At 55.0% G+C, this 18,045-nt stretch overlaps 1 protein-coding gene across 1 annotated transcript; it reads right to left on the reverse strand.

The window, feature by feature from the left end:
- Positions 1–268: 268 nt before the first annotated feature.
- On the reverse strand, positions 269–9,351 carry LOC139604391 (serine/threonine-protein kinase pim-2-like). Its single transcript, XM_071455560.1, has 6 exons — positions 9,256–9,351; positions 2,170–3,015; positions 2,003–2,053; positions 1,433–1,799; positions 624–800; positions 269–375 (listed from the first exon to the last, which is right to left on the reverse strand). The coding sequence occupies exons 1-6, from the start codon at positions 9,349–9,351 to the stop codon at positions 269–271; spliced, it is 1,644 nt and encodes a 547-aa protein (XP_071311661.1).
- Positions 9,352–18,045: the final 8,694 nt, after the last annotated feature.

Here is an 18,045-nt window from a genome sequence, read left to right on the forward strand (position 1 = left end):
GAGACCAGGCTCTCAGGGCTCTGCCCAGGGCCCCAGCTGTCAGGGAACCAGCACAAGCAAAACCAGCTTGGATGGCAGCCACCAGTGCTGGGCAGAGCAGCTCAGCTGCAGCACAAGGGCTGCGTGTGCCCATCCCATGACCCCCGTGCAGTGACACAGGCAGCACAAAAAGGTCTGGGTTCCTTTGCTTCTGATTGCCAAGGCATGTGTGGAGCTGCAGCTTACCAGGGCCCTGGATCAAAGTGTGCCTGTGGCTCTCTCCCTTCTTCTACGGCCGAGGAATATCCTGCACCCAAGGATCACAGAACAGGTCTTCTAATGTGGGTCTTTCCAAGGAGTTCACGGATAAACACCACCTGATCAGATCTTTGCACTCTGGGCAGAGAAAGCAGAAACTGCCGGTCAGCCAGAGAAGGCTCCTGTCTGCTTTGCCCCACTATTGCCATGCCCAGGCCATTCTGGATGCACTCAGGGCTGGGCCTAAACTTTCCCATCAATTCCCTGTTTTGGAGGAGAGCAGGACATGTGCCACCTCCTCAGCAGCTGCCAGAGCGGGATGCTCACGAGCCCGCTGCTGGCTCCCAGCACTGGGATTCCCCCCGTGCCCAGAGAAGAGGATCCACCTTGAGAGAGCCCTTGTGGCAGCGGGAGCTGGCCCCAGCTGAGGTTCTGGCCCCTCCTGAAAGGGTGCTCCCCGCAGACCATCTGGTGCAGCAGGATGCCCAGGGACCAGATCGTTGCTGCCTCGCCATGGTACCAGCCAAAGTCGTTCCATTCTGGGGGGCTGTAGGACGGTGTTCCTATGGAATACAGATGGAGTTCAGCAGGGGGATGCTGCTGCTCCCAGAGCCTGGCCCCAGCATCCCTGGGCCTGCGGGGGCTGCATCAGTGGCACACAGGGTGACCACTGCCCTCTCGCCAGCACCTGGGACTTATGCACAAACTTGGGCTTGGAAAAGAAGCCACTGGTGTCAGAAGAGGGCAGAGGAAGCCCTGGCTAAGCCTGACCATGACATGCAAAGGAAGAACCCACTCACTGCTGGTGAAAACATGCCCCTATCCTCCATGTCTGCATTGCCCCAAAAATATTAGGAAGCCAAGGCAAACAGGGCGAGTGGAGCAGTGCAAGCCCTTCCTCTCGCCTGCACACCAAACTGGCTGGGGCACAGGTTCCTCCCCGCTCTCTGCTACCCCCACCCAGGGGGGTTTTGGTCGGGCTGGCTGCCCCAGCCCAGCCCCAGTCCTGGGCAGAGTGGCTGGCAAAGGCTGCCAGCAGGGCTGGAAGATGGCTCCCCACCCAGCCCCGCTCTAAAGCAACTCAGCTGAAGACTCAGTCCCCTGACTGGCAGCAAAAGGGAGAATCCCCGCTTGGGCTGGGAGATGTTGGGCCATGAGATCCCGGGACCAGGAGTACACCCTTACGTGGGCTCACCTGCAAAGTGGGTGTAGGCTGTCTCTTGCAGGTAGGTGCCACAGCCAAAGTCGATCAATTTGGCCTGCTGGGTGGCCAGGTCAAGCACGATGTTCTGAGGTTTGATGTCGCGGTGCAGGACCCCGCAGCTGGTGCAGTGCCACACGGCCTCCAGCACCTGGCGGAACAGCTCCCGCGCCACCTCCTCGGGCAGGAACTGCCGTGCCTCAATGAAACGCTGCAGGTCCTGACACCGCTCTGGCCGCTCCAGAACCATCACGATGTGGTTGGGGAGCTCGAGCCACTCCAGCAGCTGGACCACGCCGGGGAAGCCAGTGGACACCTTGGCTAGCAGCACGATCTCCAGCGGGGCCCTGCTGCCGTCGGGCTGCGGGAGGAGCACGATGCCCTCAGTGGGGCCGATGCCGTGCCAGGCATGGGGAAGCCCTGAGCCAGCCCGGGATGCTCTGCGCCCTGCGCTGCGCCCACGCCCGCTCCCCCTCGAGGCGTCCTGGCGGCTTCCACCGTGCCGGGCCTCGGCTCATCCCCGCCCGGCAGCCCCGGCTGCTGCCGCTGGCCCCGCTCACTCACCAGCTCGCCCCAGTGCCGCACGCGGTTCCGTGGCACCCTCTTGATGGCCACCTGCAAGCCAAGGACAGCAGCGGGCTCAGCTCGCCGCCCGCCCTGCCCAGCCCCATCCTCCTCCTCCTCCTCCTCCGCCCCCTCGTCCTGCGCCCGCCGCCGGCCCCGCCGCTCACCGGGGCGCCGTCCGAGAGCCGCGTGGCCGCGAAGACGCTGCCGAATCCTCCGCGCCCCAGCAGCGAACCCAGGCGGTAGCGCTCCTGCAGGACCTCGGGCGCCGTCCCTGCGGGCGGGACGCGGCTGTCAGCGCTCGGCCCGGGGCCAGCAACGGCCCCCGAGCGCTCCTCAGCCGCCCCGGGCCGGCCATGCCCAGGCCTTCGCTCCTCGCAACGCGGCACGGGAGGCTCGGGGCCGGCGGCCGCGCTGCCGAGCGGCGGAGCTCGGGCCGGGGAAGCCGCAGCGGAGGCGGCAGCAGCGGCCGCGCCGCCTGTGTCCTCCGCGGGCTCCGGGAGGAGCCGGGGCCGGGGCCGGGCTCGGGGCTGGAGCCTGCCTCGGGGCCGGGGCCGAGCTCGGGCCAGGCGGAGGCGAAGGGCGGCGATGCCGCCCCCGCACACGGCACTGATGCCCGCCCAGCAGCGCCACCGCCAGTAGGGCCAGAGCCGGGCGGAGGCGAGACCGCGGCGGGACGGGCGGGGCCGGGCACGGGGCAGCCCCGCCCGGGGCCGGGGGCGGGCCGGGGGCATGGCCCGGCCCGGCAGGGGGAGAGGGAGGCGGGGACACGAGAGGGAGGCGGGGAGAGGAGAGGGACGCCGGGCAAGGGACCCCGGGAGAAGGGTGCCCGACGGCGGGAAAGGGAGACACAGAGACAGAAAGAGAGAAAGACCAAGAAAGAGAGAAAGAGAAAGAAAGAGAGAAAGAGGAAGATCCTTATCGAGTATCTGTTTTTGCTGCTTCTGCCGCTGTTGCCGCCGCTGCTGCTGCCGCTGCTGCTTCTGCCGCTGCTGCTGCCGCCGCTGCCGCCGCTGCAACTGAAGCACCGGGGCCGTTCGTCCCCGTGTCCGTTCCCCGCTCGCCCCACGAGCCCCACGTTCGAGCCCCGCGCGCCCCGGGCACAGCCCCTGAGTCTGTCCAAACACGGGAACTTTGCAGCCTTGAGCCCAGGTGCAGAGCCCTGACTCCTGCACACTGGCACAGCAATGCCCTCGCTTGCTGCTCTGCATTGGCCTGGCTGAGGGGCAAACACTGGTGGGACACCTTCCCTTGGGCTAGGATTCCTACCTGAGCCCAGCACTGCACTTACATCTCCAGTGTTGCCTTCCAGTAAAAACAGGGGAAGGAAAAGTCTGTGTGGCTCATGGTATTTTAGAGTGTCTAAAAATCACTAAGCCACTGATCTTAGAGGTGCAGTGCATCTGGAATTACTGGGATGGAGAAGTAGTGCAACATGGAAAAGGGGAGCATAGAAATAAATAGAGGAAAACATCTTGGATTGTTTCTTTCATTTTCATTTCACTTCTGGAAAGCTGTTCCAGTTTTCCAGGAATCTTCTCCTGTTTGCTCTTCCCAAGGATCTCTCCTGGAGAACAAGGTCAAGCTTCTGTCACAAGATTTGCCACCAGCTGCAGCTTCTCTTGGCTTTCCACACTGCACAGTGTCTGCAGCAGGACTTTTGCAGCAAAGCAGGACAACTGTTTGGAGCACTTTACATGTCCTTTCTTTTCCTGGTGGGCTGGGGTGTTGTGCCACTGGTGAAGTTTCCATTGTGACTGTTTGTGCTGCTTTAGGGCAAATTTTGGGAGGAAACCTCCAAAAGGGGTCCGTCTAGAAAGCAACTTCAAGCGGCTCCTCCCCCTACTAGTTCCAGAAAAAACTTCCCTGGAGAAAAGTGGAGAAAACCAGTTTATTTAACAAGTAAAGTATTCCCAAGCATGAAAAATGAATAATATTAAATGAAACCTCTGACAGTGCTGAAGAGTTGGCAAATTCAGAAAGTCCTTTTTGTGGGTTGTAGTTGGCTCACTCGGTCTCTTCTAAGTCCCTCTGGTGCTGGAATGCAGCGTCCCAGACCTTGGTGGGCCACAGGTGTGAGCTGCAGGTGTTTTTCTGGGTTTTCAGTCCAGAGCAGGTTTAAACAGTTCCAAGAAAAAGGAAAGTCCCAGTCCCAGGAACTTCTCTGCCTAAGCTAGCTAAAACCAAATTGCTGGACCTGGGCTGTGAAGGCACTGGGAAATTTCCAAATCTGGGCACTGGCGCTGCCAGCAAACACCATATCTGGGTGGTGTCGTTGGCAGCAACAGAAATCTGCCGGATTTGGGCTCTGCTGGCACCGGGAAATTTCCAAATCTGGGTACTGGCACTGCAAACACAAGATGTGGGCAGTGCCAGACCCAGTAGTAGAAAGTTGCCGGGTTTTGGAATTCTGTGCCAGCAAATTGCTGCACTTGGGCTGTGTCAGAATAGGGAAATTTCCAGCTCTGGGCACTGGTGGTGCCAGCAAACACCAGTGAAACCTTCTGGTCCTCGTCCGGACCATTGGCCAGTGGTTTCCCTGAGAACCAGCTCTGGCCACTTAACAGAGAGAGACTGCTTTCATCTGCTTGTCTGGAAACAGAACTTTAATGAAGGCAAACACAACAAACAGGACGGCGTGCACAGTACAGAGAGCAAAGCAGAAAAAAGCCTGGGTCCAGGGTCCAGCTGGGATATTTATACATTTATATATGGGGAGGGGTTAAGGTGGGATCTGAGGGAAGGATCCAAGAGGAAGGAAGGATTTTGAATATTACAATTTTTGCAGTAAAATGTAACCAATGGTAGCAAAGAGAACTCAGAACTTTCTAGTAGCAGTCTGCATAACTGAACAAGGGGATTATGGGCGGGAGCTCCTGCTGACCCCAACTAAAGAGGGTTTTCCCACAGCCTTAAGCCAAGGTCTCCCTCTTCTTTTAAACCAACCCAAACACACCAGATCTGGGAGGTGCCGGGTTTTGGCTTTCTTTGCCAGACAATTGCTGCATTTGGGCTGTGCTGGCACAGGGAAATTGCCAGATCTGGGCACTGGCGGTGCCAGCTCACTGCAGATCTGGGTGGTGCCGGTGCTGACACCAGAAAATTGCCGGGTTTTGTCTTTCTGTGCCAGCAAACTGCTGGACTTGGGCTGTGCTGCCCCTGGGAAACTGCTGGATCTGAGCACTGGCAGTGCCAGCAAACACCAGATCTGGGTGGGGCCTGCACCAGGTGTTTGCAAGGTTTTGGCTTTCTTTACCAGAAAATTACTCAACTCGGGCTGTGCCGGCACCGGGAAATTCCCGCATCTGGGCACTGGTGGTGCCAGCAAACACCGGATCTTGGCATTGCCAATGACGGTAGCAGGGAATTGCCAGATTTTGGCTTTCTTTGCCAGAAAACTGCTGGACTTGGCTCTGCCAGAACGGGGAAATATCCAGATGTGAGCACTGGCAGTGGCAGCAAACACCAGGTCTGGGCGCCTGTATTGGCATCAGGAAATTGCCGGATTTTGGTTTTCTGTGCCAGAAAAATGCAGGACTTGGGCTGTGCCAGCACTGGGAAATTTCCGGATCTGGGCACTTGCGCAGCAGGCACCAGATCTGGGTGGTGTGTTGTAGTGTGTTTTCATACATTGTAATACTTTGTGATAGTTTTGGTTTTGTATCCCCATATTTTTCCCAAATTGTTCATCCCAGATGGTACCCCCCTCCCTTTCCCTGTGTAATCCTTTGCCCTTGCTGAGATCATCCCCAAATCCCCACCCTGGCTCTCTGTCAATCACTCAGCATCCCATCCCCTCCCTCTAGAAGCTTCGGTCCAGGATGTCGAGTGATCAGCCAGAGGCCAGGGGTCAGCCCCCCAAGCCTTGCCCCATGCGCTGTCCTAAATGTCCATCCCCCAGGACCCATCCCTTAGGGTCACTTCTTGGTTAGTCAAATGTTCTCTACTTTGGGTTTCCACCTCCCTTTAAATGTAACCTTGGCACATCTCCCGGGCTCTCGGCAGGAGGCCCCTGAGGTGTAGGGGCTCCTTTGGGACACCTGGAATAAAACCTTGGATTAACCCCTGCTAAGAGTGGGCCCTTTCTCTTCTACCGCTGTCTCTGGTGTCTCTTGTGCTGCAAAGGCGGCCAGCCCAGGTGCCCTCAGTACCCTCGGGGCACAGAGAGTGTCTCCCCGCTGTCGGCCGTGTCGGGGCTGCCCCCGGTGTCTGCCGACTCGGGACTGGCCCAGGGTTCCTGAGAGGCTCCCAGAGAGACAGAGACAGTGGTGCTGGTGGCAGCACCGGGAAGCTGCCGGTGCTGGCTTTCTTTGCCAGAAAATGGCTGCATTTGGGTTGTGCCAGCACTGGGAAATTGCCAGATGAGGGCACTGGCAGTGCCAGCGCACACCAGATCTTGGCGGGGAATGTGCTGGCACTGGAAAATTGCCAAATGTGACCTTTCTGTGCCAGCAAACTGCTGCAATTGTGCTGTGCAGGCATCTGAAAAATTCCGGATCTGGGCACTGGCGGTGTCAGCACACACGAAATCGGAGTAGTGTAGGCACCAGGTATTTGCCTGGTTTTGGCTTTCTTTGCCAGCAAATTGCTGGACTTGGGCTGTGGTGGCACAGGGAAATGTTCAGATCTGGGCATGGGCGGTGCCATCAAACACCAGGTCTGGGTGGTGGCAGTCTTGGCACCAGGAAATTGCTGCGTTTTGTCTTCTTTTTCCAAAAAACTGCTGCACTTGGGCTGTGTTGGAACCGAGTATGTCCAGATTGGGGTACAGGTGGTGGCAGCAAACACCAGGTCTTGGCATTGCCAGTGTCAGCAGTGGGAAATTGCCAGATTTTGGCTTTCTTTACCAGAAAATTGCTGGATTTGGCTCTGCCGGAACAAGGGAATTTCCAGATCTGGGTGCTGGAGGTGGCAGCAAACACCAGATCTGGGCGGTGCCAGACCCAGTAATGCTGGAAATGAATTTGTAGAGAATTTTTAAGGTTTGATAGAAGGTTTCTATAGTATGTAAGCAAGTGTTGTTGAAGGTTTCCTCCCAGACTGCAGAACTTGCTGCAGCTGTGAGGGCGTTTCGAACATTCCAACCACCCTTCAATTCACTCACAGGTTCTGCATATGTCACTGGGATAGCAGAGCGGGCAGAGCGTGCCCTGCTCAAGGAAATCCAAAATAAAAAATTCTACAGCTTGCTCTCTGAATTAATTTGGTTCATCTCCCACAGAGAGCAACCTTATCACATCCTGCACGTCCGGTTGCACACAGAGCTGCCAAGATACATCACTGAGGGCAACCGGAGAGCAGACTTGTTAGCAATGGCAGCAAGTGCCACCCACATTTCCCCCGCTGCACCACATGTCTTTCAACAGGCTCGTCTAAGCCATGCATTCTTCCCTCAGAATGCTCCAGCTTTAGTAGGTCAATTTAAGATTTCCAGAGACCAAGCCAAGGCTATTGTCTCCACCTGCCCCAATTGCCAATCCCTCGCCCTCCCTTCCATAGGGACAAAATGAAGAAAATTACAGTGACAACTAACTTGACCATTCATGTTTCTATCAGTGCTCAAACAGTCGATACCTGACTCACTGGAGGACCAGATGGCCACTCCCAGGACACCCCGAAATACCTTAACAGCTGCTGCCACCGTCACTGTGCTCCTGTGCATCCAAACAGCGGTTGGATGGGTCGTGCCACAACCAACAGAAAACTTATGGGTCACACTGGGGAAATCTCTCAAGCAGGATAACTTTTGCATGGCCATGGGAGGTGCAAAAGACCCGCTGTCTACATGTCTGGTGGGAATCCCCCTGTCCCCAAATGAATATGCCTGTGCAGGTAAGAAGCCCACCCTGGTAGACACCTGGGACGAGTGGATGAAGATCTTACCCCATGCACCACAGGACCTCCAAGAACGAGACCTACCGGGCTCCTCAAAGCGACTTCTTGTGTCAACTTTTTCTACAAGCCACCCCAACAAAATTGGCATGAGAAATCTGAACCACAGATGATAGTGAGAAAAGATATATCACCAAATGATAAGAGATACAATGATGTTGACTGGTGCAATTATACTGCCAAAACATTATCTAAGTCCTCTCCGTTTCCCAGAGTGCTTCCTGAGGGAGTGTTTCTCATCTGTGGTGACAGGGAGTGGGCAGGGATCCCCTTGAAGATCAAAGGGGGCCCCTGCAGTCTTGGCCAGCTTACTACCCTCACCCCAAACACTACCCAAATTAAAAATTGGAAACAAGAAACTCAATTGGTGCCCCAGAAAAGATCGTACTCCCAATTCAATCAAAATTGTGATGGCCAAATTTTTAATTGGGGCAAGACGAAGAGGGTCACTGTTTCCATCTTTCTACCATGGGTTGCAGCTGTGAAGGCCCTCGATGAGCTTTCTCACCTGGAGTGCTGGCTTAGTAAGCAGACCAAGGCTACATCTGCTGCCTTATCAGACCTTCTAGCGGACGAGGAAACCACCAGACATGCCACCCTTCAGAACAGAGCGGCCATCGACTTCCTGCTGCTCTCCCATGGCCATGGTTGTGAAGATTTCAAAGGACTTTGTTGTTTTAACCTGTCATGGAAAAGCACATCCATCCAGGCCAACATCAAACAAATGCAAGAGCAAATGAAGACTCTTACTGAAAATAAAGTTGTGGACATGATGGACAAAATTCTCATGCAGTGGAGCCTCCCTGTGTGGGTGCCCCCATTCTTAAAAGTTTATGGTGCGTCCTTCTCATAGTTGTTATCGTTTCAGCAGCACTGATGTGTTTTCAGAAAAGAATTGACAAAACACTGAGAAATGTTTATTTAATAAATAAAAAAGGGGGAGATGTGAGACACAGGCATGGAGAAGACAAACCTGGGATGTCATTGGAGAACACCACTGTTTAAGTTAAGGTGAGAGACTGGTGCAATTCCCCATGGTTCTTTGCTTGTTAATGTGAATGTGCTGTTGTCAATCGACTGCTGCTCGTCCCCCAGTTCCAGAAAGTTCTGTACTCCCCGTTCCTCCATTGGCTTTCCCTGAGAGACCCCTCCCACTCTGCTCCCCCATTGGTGCGTCCCGTGTCACCCCACCTTAACTCCAGCCCTGACTCCCTTCCCCATTGGATAATTTGTACCCCGAGGCCTCCTGCCTTCCTCCAGTTATATACCCTGGCCCCAGCCCTGCTCCTGGCCCTTCGCCTCTGGTTCCCTTCAGCAGAGGTTGTGTTCCTGCTTGCTCCTGTTTCTCTCTTCACCCTCACTTCACCCGGGCCCTTGGATTTTCCCTTGATAAACCCGGCTGGATCTGCTCTGCGAGGAGTCCTCTCGTCCCTCTGGTGAGGCTTTGATTGCACCATCCGGGCTCAGGCGTCTGCTGGGCTGGGGCAGTTGTCAAGGCAGCCCCAAGTGGAGACGCTTTCGGTGCTGCAGGCGCCTGACAGCGCCTGCCTGGGGAAGCTGCTCTGGCCACCCGCAGCAACCAATTCCTTTTCCCAGGCAGCAGCTCCCAGCGTCCTCCTGCGAAGCCCAGAGAGAGAGGGAGCAGCTGCCCTCAGCCCTGTCCTTTACCGCATCCCAATTCTCATGTAATGTCCCCCCTGGGAGAGAAACTGCCAGAGAAGAGAAGTGTGACCAGATCCCCTCCTCCACTGAGCTTGAGCACTTCTTTTGTTTCTTAAGGACCCAGTCTTATCAGAGCAGTGGTTTTGCACTGACAGCTGGGACACCAGCAGGGGATCACCCCACAGTGCCCAGTGTGCACCAGGCTCAACAAGGTCTCCTTCCCCCCTGATTCCACCAGGCCTCTTCCCTTGGCTGTGGTTTTGCTGGATAGTGGGTCAGGACAGTGAGAATCTCCTTCATCCATTCATTCACTGTTTAGGGTCCGGCAGACACTTCCTCAATTTCTCTCCAAGGTGACCTCAGAAAACCAATGACATCACAGCTCTCGTCCATCTGGTCAAGAATCCCCCACAGGGAGACTCTGGTCTCTCCTCCAAGGGCACAAAGCATCAAAACCCCCAAGGGAAATCATCCCCCTTGAGCCCTGCGCCTCCTTGGGTGAGTTCCAGAGCAAACAATCAAGGCAGTGGCCTGAAATGTTTTCCCAGCTGGGCCATAACACTTCTCTGATGGATGCACATTGTCCCTGGGGAAAGAGATGTGCAGAACCCTTCACTAATGCCCTGGAATGTCAAACAGGAATCACAGCCATGGACAGCTCTCAGGAACCACTTCACTGTGGATTTTCCTTCCTGGAAGCCCAAGATGTCTGAATGTGCTCCTGGTGCCTCAGGGCCTGGGTAAACAGGGCTTGTCAGAGAGGCTGGCAGGGCACCAACACCCCTCCTCCTCACAGGGCACCTCTGTTACCCCAATTAGCTCCGAGTGGCTGCCTGGGGACAGGTGCCCACTTCCCCATGTGCCTGGGATGGGCACATCCTGCTCAGGGCCAGTGCTGGCCTGGGCCCAGAGCCAGGGCCATGAACCAGGTGCTCTGGGAGGGCTCCGTGGCTGCAGGTGTGACAGGATGAGGGGCAGGGCAGGGCATATTCCCCTCGGGACAGTGCTGTGGGCATGGAGCTTGGTGGGGTTTGGCATCTGCAGGGAAAGGGCTATCGGGTTGTGTGCATGTGGGAATTGTCACTCCTGAGGCATTCCCCAGGCCTCAGCCTTGTCTGCAGGTGCTCAGCATTGCCCAGTGCTCCCCAGTGTCTGCAGTGACTGAGATGCCAATCAGCCACCTGATCCCATGTCCCTTGTTCCCCTTGTTCTCCCACATGTTGGGTTTGGGGCCGGGCTCAGCTCTGGGGTGTCCCCCAGGGAAAGCTCTGGCAGGGGAGGGGCAGCAGGAGATGGGGGATCTGGCACTGGGGGCTGTTGGAGGATGGATTGTGTTGGACTGGGGGCTGTCCCCACAGGGTCCCCAGGTGCCTTTGGCTCCCTGCCTGCCCCCCTTGGCCCCCCAGGTGCCTGGGCCCTTCCAGGGGCAGCTGCCCCGTGCAGGAAGCTGGAGGGATGCCGGGCAAGGGGGCTGGATCCGTGCCACAGGTGGGGTGGGGTGGACTCTGTGCCAGGGCTGGGCTTGTGGCCAGGGCTGGGGGCTGTGCCAAGCCGGGCTTTGGCCTGGGGGCTGGCAGGGAGGGTGCAGGGAGGAGTCCCGGCAGGGATAAAGGTGCTCCTCACCTGCTGCAGCCTCAGGCAGCGCTGCCCAGAGCCAGAGGAAGATGAAGGTGGCTGTGCTCAGCGTGGCCCTGCTCTTCTCCATCCTGCTGTGCCCCCCGGCACAGGCCAAGGTGAGGCACCAGCCAAACGCCGTCCCCACATCCTGCCCTCCTTTCTGGCCTCCCATCCCACCCTTTTGGTCCCTCCTCTGTGTCCCATTCAGGGTCCCCAAACGCCCTCCCACTGACCATTCCTGAGGCCTTTGCTTCCATGTCCCCCCTCAATCCTTTGCTTTTGTTCCTGGCCACTGCAGAGGGGTCCCCCTGTACAATTCCCTGACTCACCCCCACTCCCACACCATCTCCCAGTCCCGTTGGTTTTGTCCCCACCTGTCCTCATTCTTCTGTCCCCACCAAGTCCCTCCCTTGCCCTCCCATGTCCCTACACCTCAATTCCTTTCTCCTCCCCTGTACCTCACACCTGCTCCTTCCACAGCCCCAGCCCTGTCCCCTGGGCCCTCAAGTGACCCCAGATCAGTGTCTTTGGGTCTCCCCCCACCTCAAACAGATCTCCTTGGAGGCCCTGAATTCCCATCCCTCTGCCTGCGCCCTGCTCCCTGCACCCGTGTCCCCTCCAGCCCCACAAGGTCCAGTCCAGACCCAGCCTTTGTTCTCCTTTCCAGGCACTCCTGGAGGGAACCCAAGATGATCTGCGGGAGGTGAGTGGGCTGCTGGCATGGGAGGGCATCCCCTCAGGGCACTGGGGGGCAGTGGTGTCCCCCCCATCCCTTGCTGGCACCGGGGACATCCCAGTGACCAGCGAGGTCTCCTGGTCTCTCTGCAGTTGGATTTAGACAATGTCGCAGTCCTGGAGACGCCTCTGGTGGGTACCACGAGTTCTGCCGCTGTCAGAGCCTCCCCTTGCCTGGCCAGCACAGCCCAGGCCATCCCAGTCTGTCCCAGCAGAGCCCAGTGCACCCCTCCTGACAGCCCAGACAATGCCCTGGCCCAGGGCTGCTCCCCAGGGAAGCCTTTGCCCAGGGCCCTGCTGCATTCCCATCCCTGTCAGCCCAGGAGCCCCTGGATGAGCCAGGACGCAGCCCCTGCCCCAGCTGTGCCTCTTGGCCAGGAGCCCAGTGCTTCTGGGCAGCAGCACAGCAGCTCCTGCACCCCATTGCTCCCACAGCCCCTTCCCCAAGGTGCCCCTGCTCTCCCCTGCCTCCCAGTGCAGCCCAGTGCCCCCAGTGTGTCTCTAACGCTGCCTTTGTCCCCAGCCCCCTGTGGCTGAAGAGCTGCGGGCTCTCCTGCGGCAGAAGCGCCTGGCTGCCTCTCTGGATGCCTAGGTGAGCCGTGCCTGCAGGGACAGGGCTGGGGACAAAGCCCAGCCATGGCCCAGTGGGCTCCAGAGGTCACCTTCTGGGCTTTGTCTTTTAGGCTTGCAAGGACCAGTGTCCTTTTTCCTCTCCAGTGGCATGAGGAGATGATCATCCCTGCAGGAACCCCCTGAACCCTTTGAGCCCTGGGCCATTTCCCCTGAAGAATAATCAATCAATAGTCAATAAACCCTTTGAGCAAAGCTTTGCTCTGTGTCTGTGTGTGTGTCCATGGGTCTGGATTTCCTCCTTTCCAGTGGTCTGGGGAAGTCAGGCCAGGTCTGGGCTCTGCTGCCTTGACACAGTCTGTGCTTTCCCCCAGACAAATGGTGTGTTGGGAGTTGTGCAGAGTCCAAGGTGAATGGGTTGAGTGGAGGGGTGGCTGTGCAGGTGGTGAGAAAGGCTGTGGTTCACTGTGAGAGAAGTCGGCATGGCCTGGGTTTAAAAGAAAAAAAATAATTTAAAAAAACCCCTTTCTTTTAAAACCTTTTCTCCCTGTGAGAAATGACTGTTCACGTCTCAAAATTTTGAAAGGTCTTTTAAAAACTTAGAAAACTTACAACAAAGGGACTAAATAGGGAAACAGTGACAGTGCTGGGAGCCTCCCCCACTTTGTGGCTGGTAGCCACGTGGCTGGCTCATCCACACAATGGCTGCTCTCCCTTTTATATCCTTGCTGTTGACACAGGCAGCCCTAGCTCCTCCCAAAGGCTGTCTCTTGACTCTTGGTCGCTGTCCATTGGTGCAGACTGCTTTCCTGGAACTGGATTGGAGCTCAGCTGTTGCTAAGCCGTGCCTCTTAGGAACAATCCGCCCCTCCCCAAATGCCCGCACTACCAAGATCATCCCGGGATAACAATGCTGGGCGGGGGGGACACATTGCAGTAACAGAACTCTACATCTGTACAACTTCTCTTAACATACTGATCATGTTCACCCTTTAATTGGGAGAGCCAACCATCTCATTACTCATCTCTAACACTGGGGCATTCACATTCTCTGAAAAAATCCCTCCGCCCAGGATTTTTCTCCTGGGCAGCTGAGAAGCCTCAGAGGAAAAGGAAAACAATGCTTATCTCATTTGCTTCTCCTGTGTTGGGCTCATGTTCAGAATCTGTTTGGAGATGGTTTACCCACAGGTGATTGATTGGTCACTCAATCCCCTGGTGTGTAAGTGCAGGAAAAGTTGTTTGTGAGAGAGAGTTTTCATTTTTCTATCTAAGAGTGAAAAAACAGTTTATGCAGGTGGCTAGTGTTTATCACAGTCCTAGAGCTCTTTTTCAGGGAAAGTCGGTTGTTTTGCACAGTCCTAGAGCTCTATCTCAGGAAAAACAAGTTGTTTTTCACTGCTCCACAACTCTGTTCTCACAAAGAGTCGTCAGCTTTCTCATGGCTTCTGTCGGCTCAGGTCAGGATTCAGTTTGTCGGCCTTTGGCTGCTGTTTCACCACTACAGAAAACATCATTCCTGTCCCAAAAAATAAAAGCAGCTGAGACGCAGATCATTGCATTCTAGAAGGTGAAAAGGGATGCAGGTGCCCGGAGGTCCAGGAGAGAAATAGCAGTATTGAAAATGTGAGAAGCAAAGTTTTATCCATAGAGGCAGTGCCTGACCTCAAGGAAGACGTTTCCTACCAATCAAGACTTCCTTAGGGAACACGCAGATTCAATATCAATTAGAAAATAATGTTATATTGCTTCTTATGAAAAGAAAACTAAGGAGAGAAAATCCTGAAAATGGGGGGAAAAAAATTTAATGTAATTGCTCATTGAAATCTTTTTCATTAATTCCACTCCTGACAAAACTAATTCTTGAAGCTAATTCTGGTCGAGGTGCAGCTCCTTTGGGCTTTGTGCACTCTGAGGAGCCCCATGGGAGATTTGGTGCCAACTCCATGAGCCTCAGTTCCTCAAAGGAGATGTCACAAATGTCCAAGGAAAGGAAGTGCAAAGCAAAGGCAGAACACACCTTCCAGGGCCCAAGATAATGTTCTCCTTCCCACTGGATTTTTGCCCTGGTCAGATGGGACTGTCCGAGGGTGAGGGAGACTTCCTGAGCAATCCTTTGCTCTGCGGGCACTGATCAGCTTGATGCCTGGAGAGGCTCCCTGGAACAGAGGCTGGGCAGAGTTAAAGGAATAAAGTAGGGATTTATTAAAAGGCCTTCAAAGGATTCCCCTTGAGCAGGACAAGAGCCCAGCCAAGGCTACACTCAAAATGGATGACTGGTCAGGAGATTTCACACTTTTCTAAGGTTTGGTCCATTTAAATATTGGGGTTAAATGTCCAATTCCAGCCTCAGGTGATGCAGTCCCATCCTCCCAGTTTGCTCTCCTCAATTTGCTGTTGTTTGCACTTTTGGGGCCTGAAGCTGCAACAGCATCTGGTTCTGGGGCTGGAAAAGGATTGTTTTGTCTGACTACAGTGTGAAGAGAACTTGCTAACACTCTGTATGAAGTCCAGAGTTACAGACTAATGCAGTACAGAATCTGGAGATATGACAGCTAAAACTGAAGGCATCAGCCTGTTCCATGTTCCCTTGGTTCCATGGGGACCCACAGCGTCACAATGGCCACTTGTTCCCATGAGGTTCCCCAGTGTCACCGTGGTGTCCTTGGACCCACCTGGTCACAACTCACCCATGGTTCCATGAGGTTCCGCGGTGTCACCATGGTCACTGTCAGAGGCTGGATGAGATCAATGTCCTGAGACACCATGGGATGAGCTGTCAATCAGTCACACAGTGGGGACAGTGCTAACCCAGCCCTGATTGCCTGAGCCATCAGAAATCCCACCTGGGGGGAGGCCCACAAAGGCCCGGGGGCTTAAAAACACGGAGCACAAGGTCAGCCCCTGGTATGGACTCTGCCTTCTCCTGGGGTTTGTGTCTCACCCACACTGGAACCCTAGGAACTGATAGTCATATGCATGTCTTTCTATAGAGTTTCTGTCTTTCTGTCTCTCTCTCTTTCTTCTCCTTCTAATGCTCTTTATATGCACCATTTTTTGGGCACCTCAGCAGCTTACGTGTTCAATGATTTCTAGGTTAAATGAGCTAAGTTAATGAAGTTGCTGCTATGATAAGTGTTTTCTGTGTAATTGGATGTTGCATGAAATCCTCTTCCAAAGTTTCTTGTGTTTTTGTACTTTGCCAGTAAAATTTTGTGTCCTTTTGACCTCTTGAGAATATGTGGCTGGTGTTCCTGCTGTGCACCAAACTCGAGTAAAGGAGCCTTTGGTTACCTGCAGCATTTCAGTGTTCTGGGCTGTTACACCCCACAGGCTCACAATGGCCTCTTGTTTGCACACTGGCCCCTTGGTTCCATGGGCCCCAACAGTGCCACAATGATCCCCTTGGTTCCACAACTTCCCAGAGTGTTGTAGAGAATACATTGGTAAAGGAGTTAATAGAAAGTTCCAATGATAGGTATAGATTGTTTGTTTAATGTTTTATAGTTATGTAAAGTGCCGGTACCCCCGCTGCTTCCACTCTCATCTAAAATGGCAAACCACCCGAGACCATAAAAGAGGATGATTACATCACCTAATAAGCAAATAGGATACTCCCATAAGACTTAGCAGAAAAGGATTACATAACAAAAACTCCTAGAACAACGAACCACCATGCAAATAAAGAATCAAAATAACACCTCTAAAAAAAGAGAACCTAAGACAATATCAAAGATCCTGGTCAGAACTTTTTGCCTTCATCAACCTAACCAGAGTGGGCCAAGAGCAGTATAAAGATTATGAACCTGAAACCAACAGGCGTCTACTCAGAGACTCTTGTGAGGAAAGAAGACCCAGCTCTTCAGGACAATGGACCTGACCTCCTTCTCCTCCACGCCGTCCCGGGAGGAGCGGTGCTGTGCGCACAATCCCTGGAGTGGGGGGACACGGGTCCCTACGGGGGTTTGGGGTGCCCCGAGTACAGCAGCAGCACTGAGTAGAGCCAAGAGGGCCCCAGTGCCCAGGCTCAGACGGCGGTGCTGGGGGTTCAGTGTGCCGCGGTTCAGGTAGAAACCGTAAACCCACTGGAGGCCCCTGGGGGCATTGGGGTCACAGGGCAGGGCAGGGCTGGGCTTACAGGGCAGGGCAAGGCCCGACCTGCCCCTTCCTCCGCCACACACAAAATGTTTGGAGCCAACAATCTCCTCCAGTCTGTCACAACAGGCAATCTTGGAGGTGCAATCCCAATTGTGGCCATGGGCACCTGCCCGAGAAGGACAGTTCTTTTCCATAGGAAGGAAAGCACAGATCCCCAAGGTCTGGAAGGCAGGTGAGAGCCTCAGTAGGCCAAGGCCAGCCAGACTTGTCAGTAATAGCAGATTTTGGATTTAGGGAATTTTGGAGGTGGAAACCCAATCTCGGCCATGGGCACCTGGGGAAGCAGGACAGTTCTTTCCCATGGGAAGGAGAGCATGGAGCCTCCCCAAGTGTTTTGGAGACAGATGTGAGGTGACCATTGTGAAACCACTGCCAGCCAGACTTGTCCTGGCAATATTCCTATGGGAAGAATCCCTGGATAGAAGGAAATTTGGAGGTGAAATCCCAATACTGGCCATGGGTGCCTGGAGCAGAAGGACAGTTCTTTTCCATTGGGAAGGAAAGCACCCACCCCCAGTGTTTCAGCAGCAGATGAGAAGTGACCCTCAACATGCAAAGGTCCCTTGGACCAGTCAGGCAGCCCATGGGAGGCCAAACCAGCCAGAGCTGTTCTGTGTTCCCTTGGTTTTATGGGGCTCCAGAGTGTCACAATGGTGCCTTGGATCCATGGGGCCCCGCAGTGTCATAATGGTGACTTGATTCCATGGGTTCCAGCAGTGTCACAGTGGCCCCTTGATTACAAGAAGACCTGCAGTGTCACACTGGCCCCCAGGTGTGATGGGGTTCCACAATGTCACAGTGGCCCCCAGGTGTCATAAGGCCCCGCAGTGTCACAATGGTCCCAAGGATTCCATGAGGCCTTGCAGTGTCACAATGGTCTCTGTGGTTCCCCAGGCCCCACAATGTCGCGTGACTCCTCTGTTCCATGAGCCCTGCAATGTCACAATGGACCTTTGGACCCTGGGGCTTTGCTGTGTCACAATGGTCTCCTCTGGCTCCACAGTGTCACAATGGACCATTGATGACAGGAGGCCACTCTGTGTCGCCCTGGAGCTTTGGTTCCATGCAGCCCTGCAGTGTCCCAATGGTCTCCTTTGGTTGCCCAGTGTCACAATGGACCAGTGATGACATGAGGCCCTGCAGTGTCACAATGGAACTTTGGTTGCATGCAGCCCTGCAGTGTCACAAAGGCCTCTTGGTTTCACAAGGCCCCACAATATCACAATGGTCCTCTTGGTTCTGTGGGGACCCCCAGGGGCACAAAGATCTCCATGATTCCATGGTGCCCCTCAGTGTCACAATGGTCTCTGTGATTCCATGGTGCCTCTCAGTGTCACAATATCTCCTTGGTTCCATGACACTCCGAAGTGTCATAATGGTCTCCATGGTGCCATGAGGCCCCACAGTGT

The sequence above is a fragment of the Agelaius tricolor genome, unplaced genomic scaffold (assembly GCF_023055355.1).
Source record: "Agelaius tricolor isolate 1412-34295 unplaced genomic scaffold, bAgeTri1.0.p SCAF_50, whole genome shotgun sequence".
Taxonomy (NCBI): Eukaryota; Metazoa; Chordata; class Aves; order Passeriformes; family Icteridae; genus Agelaius; species Agelaius tricolor.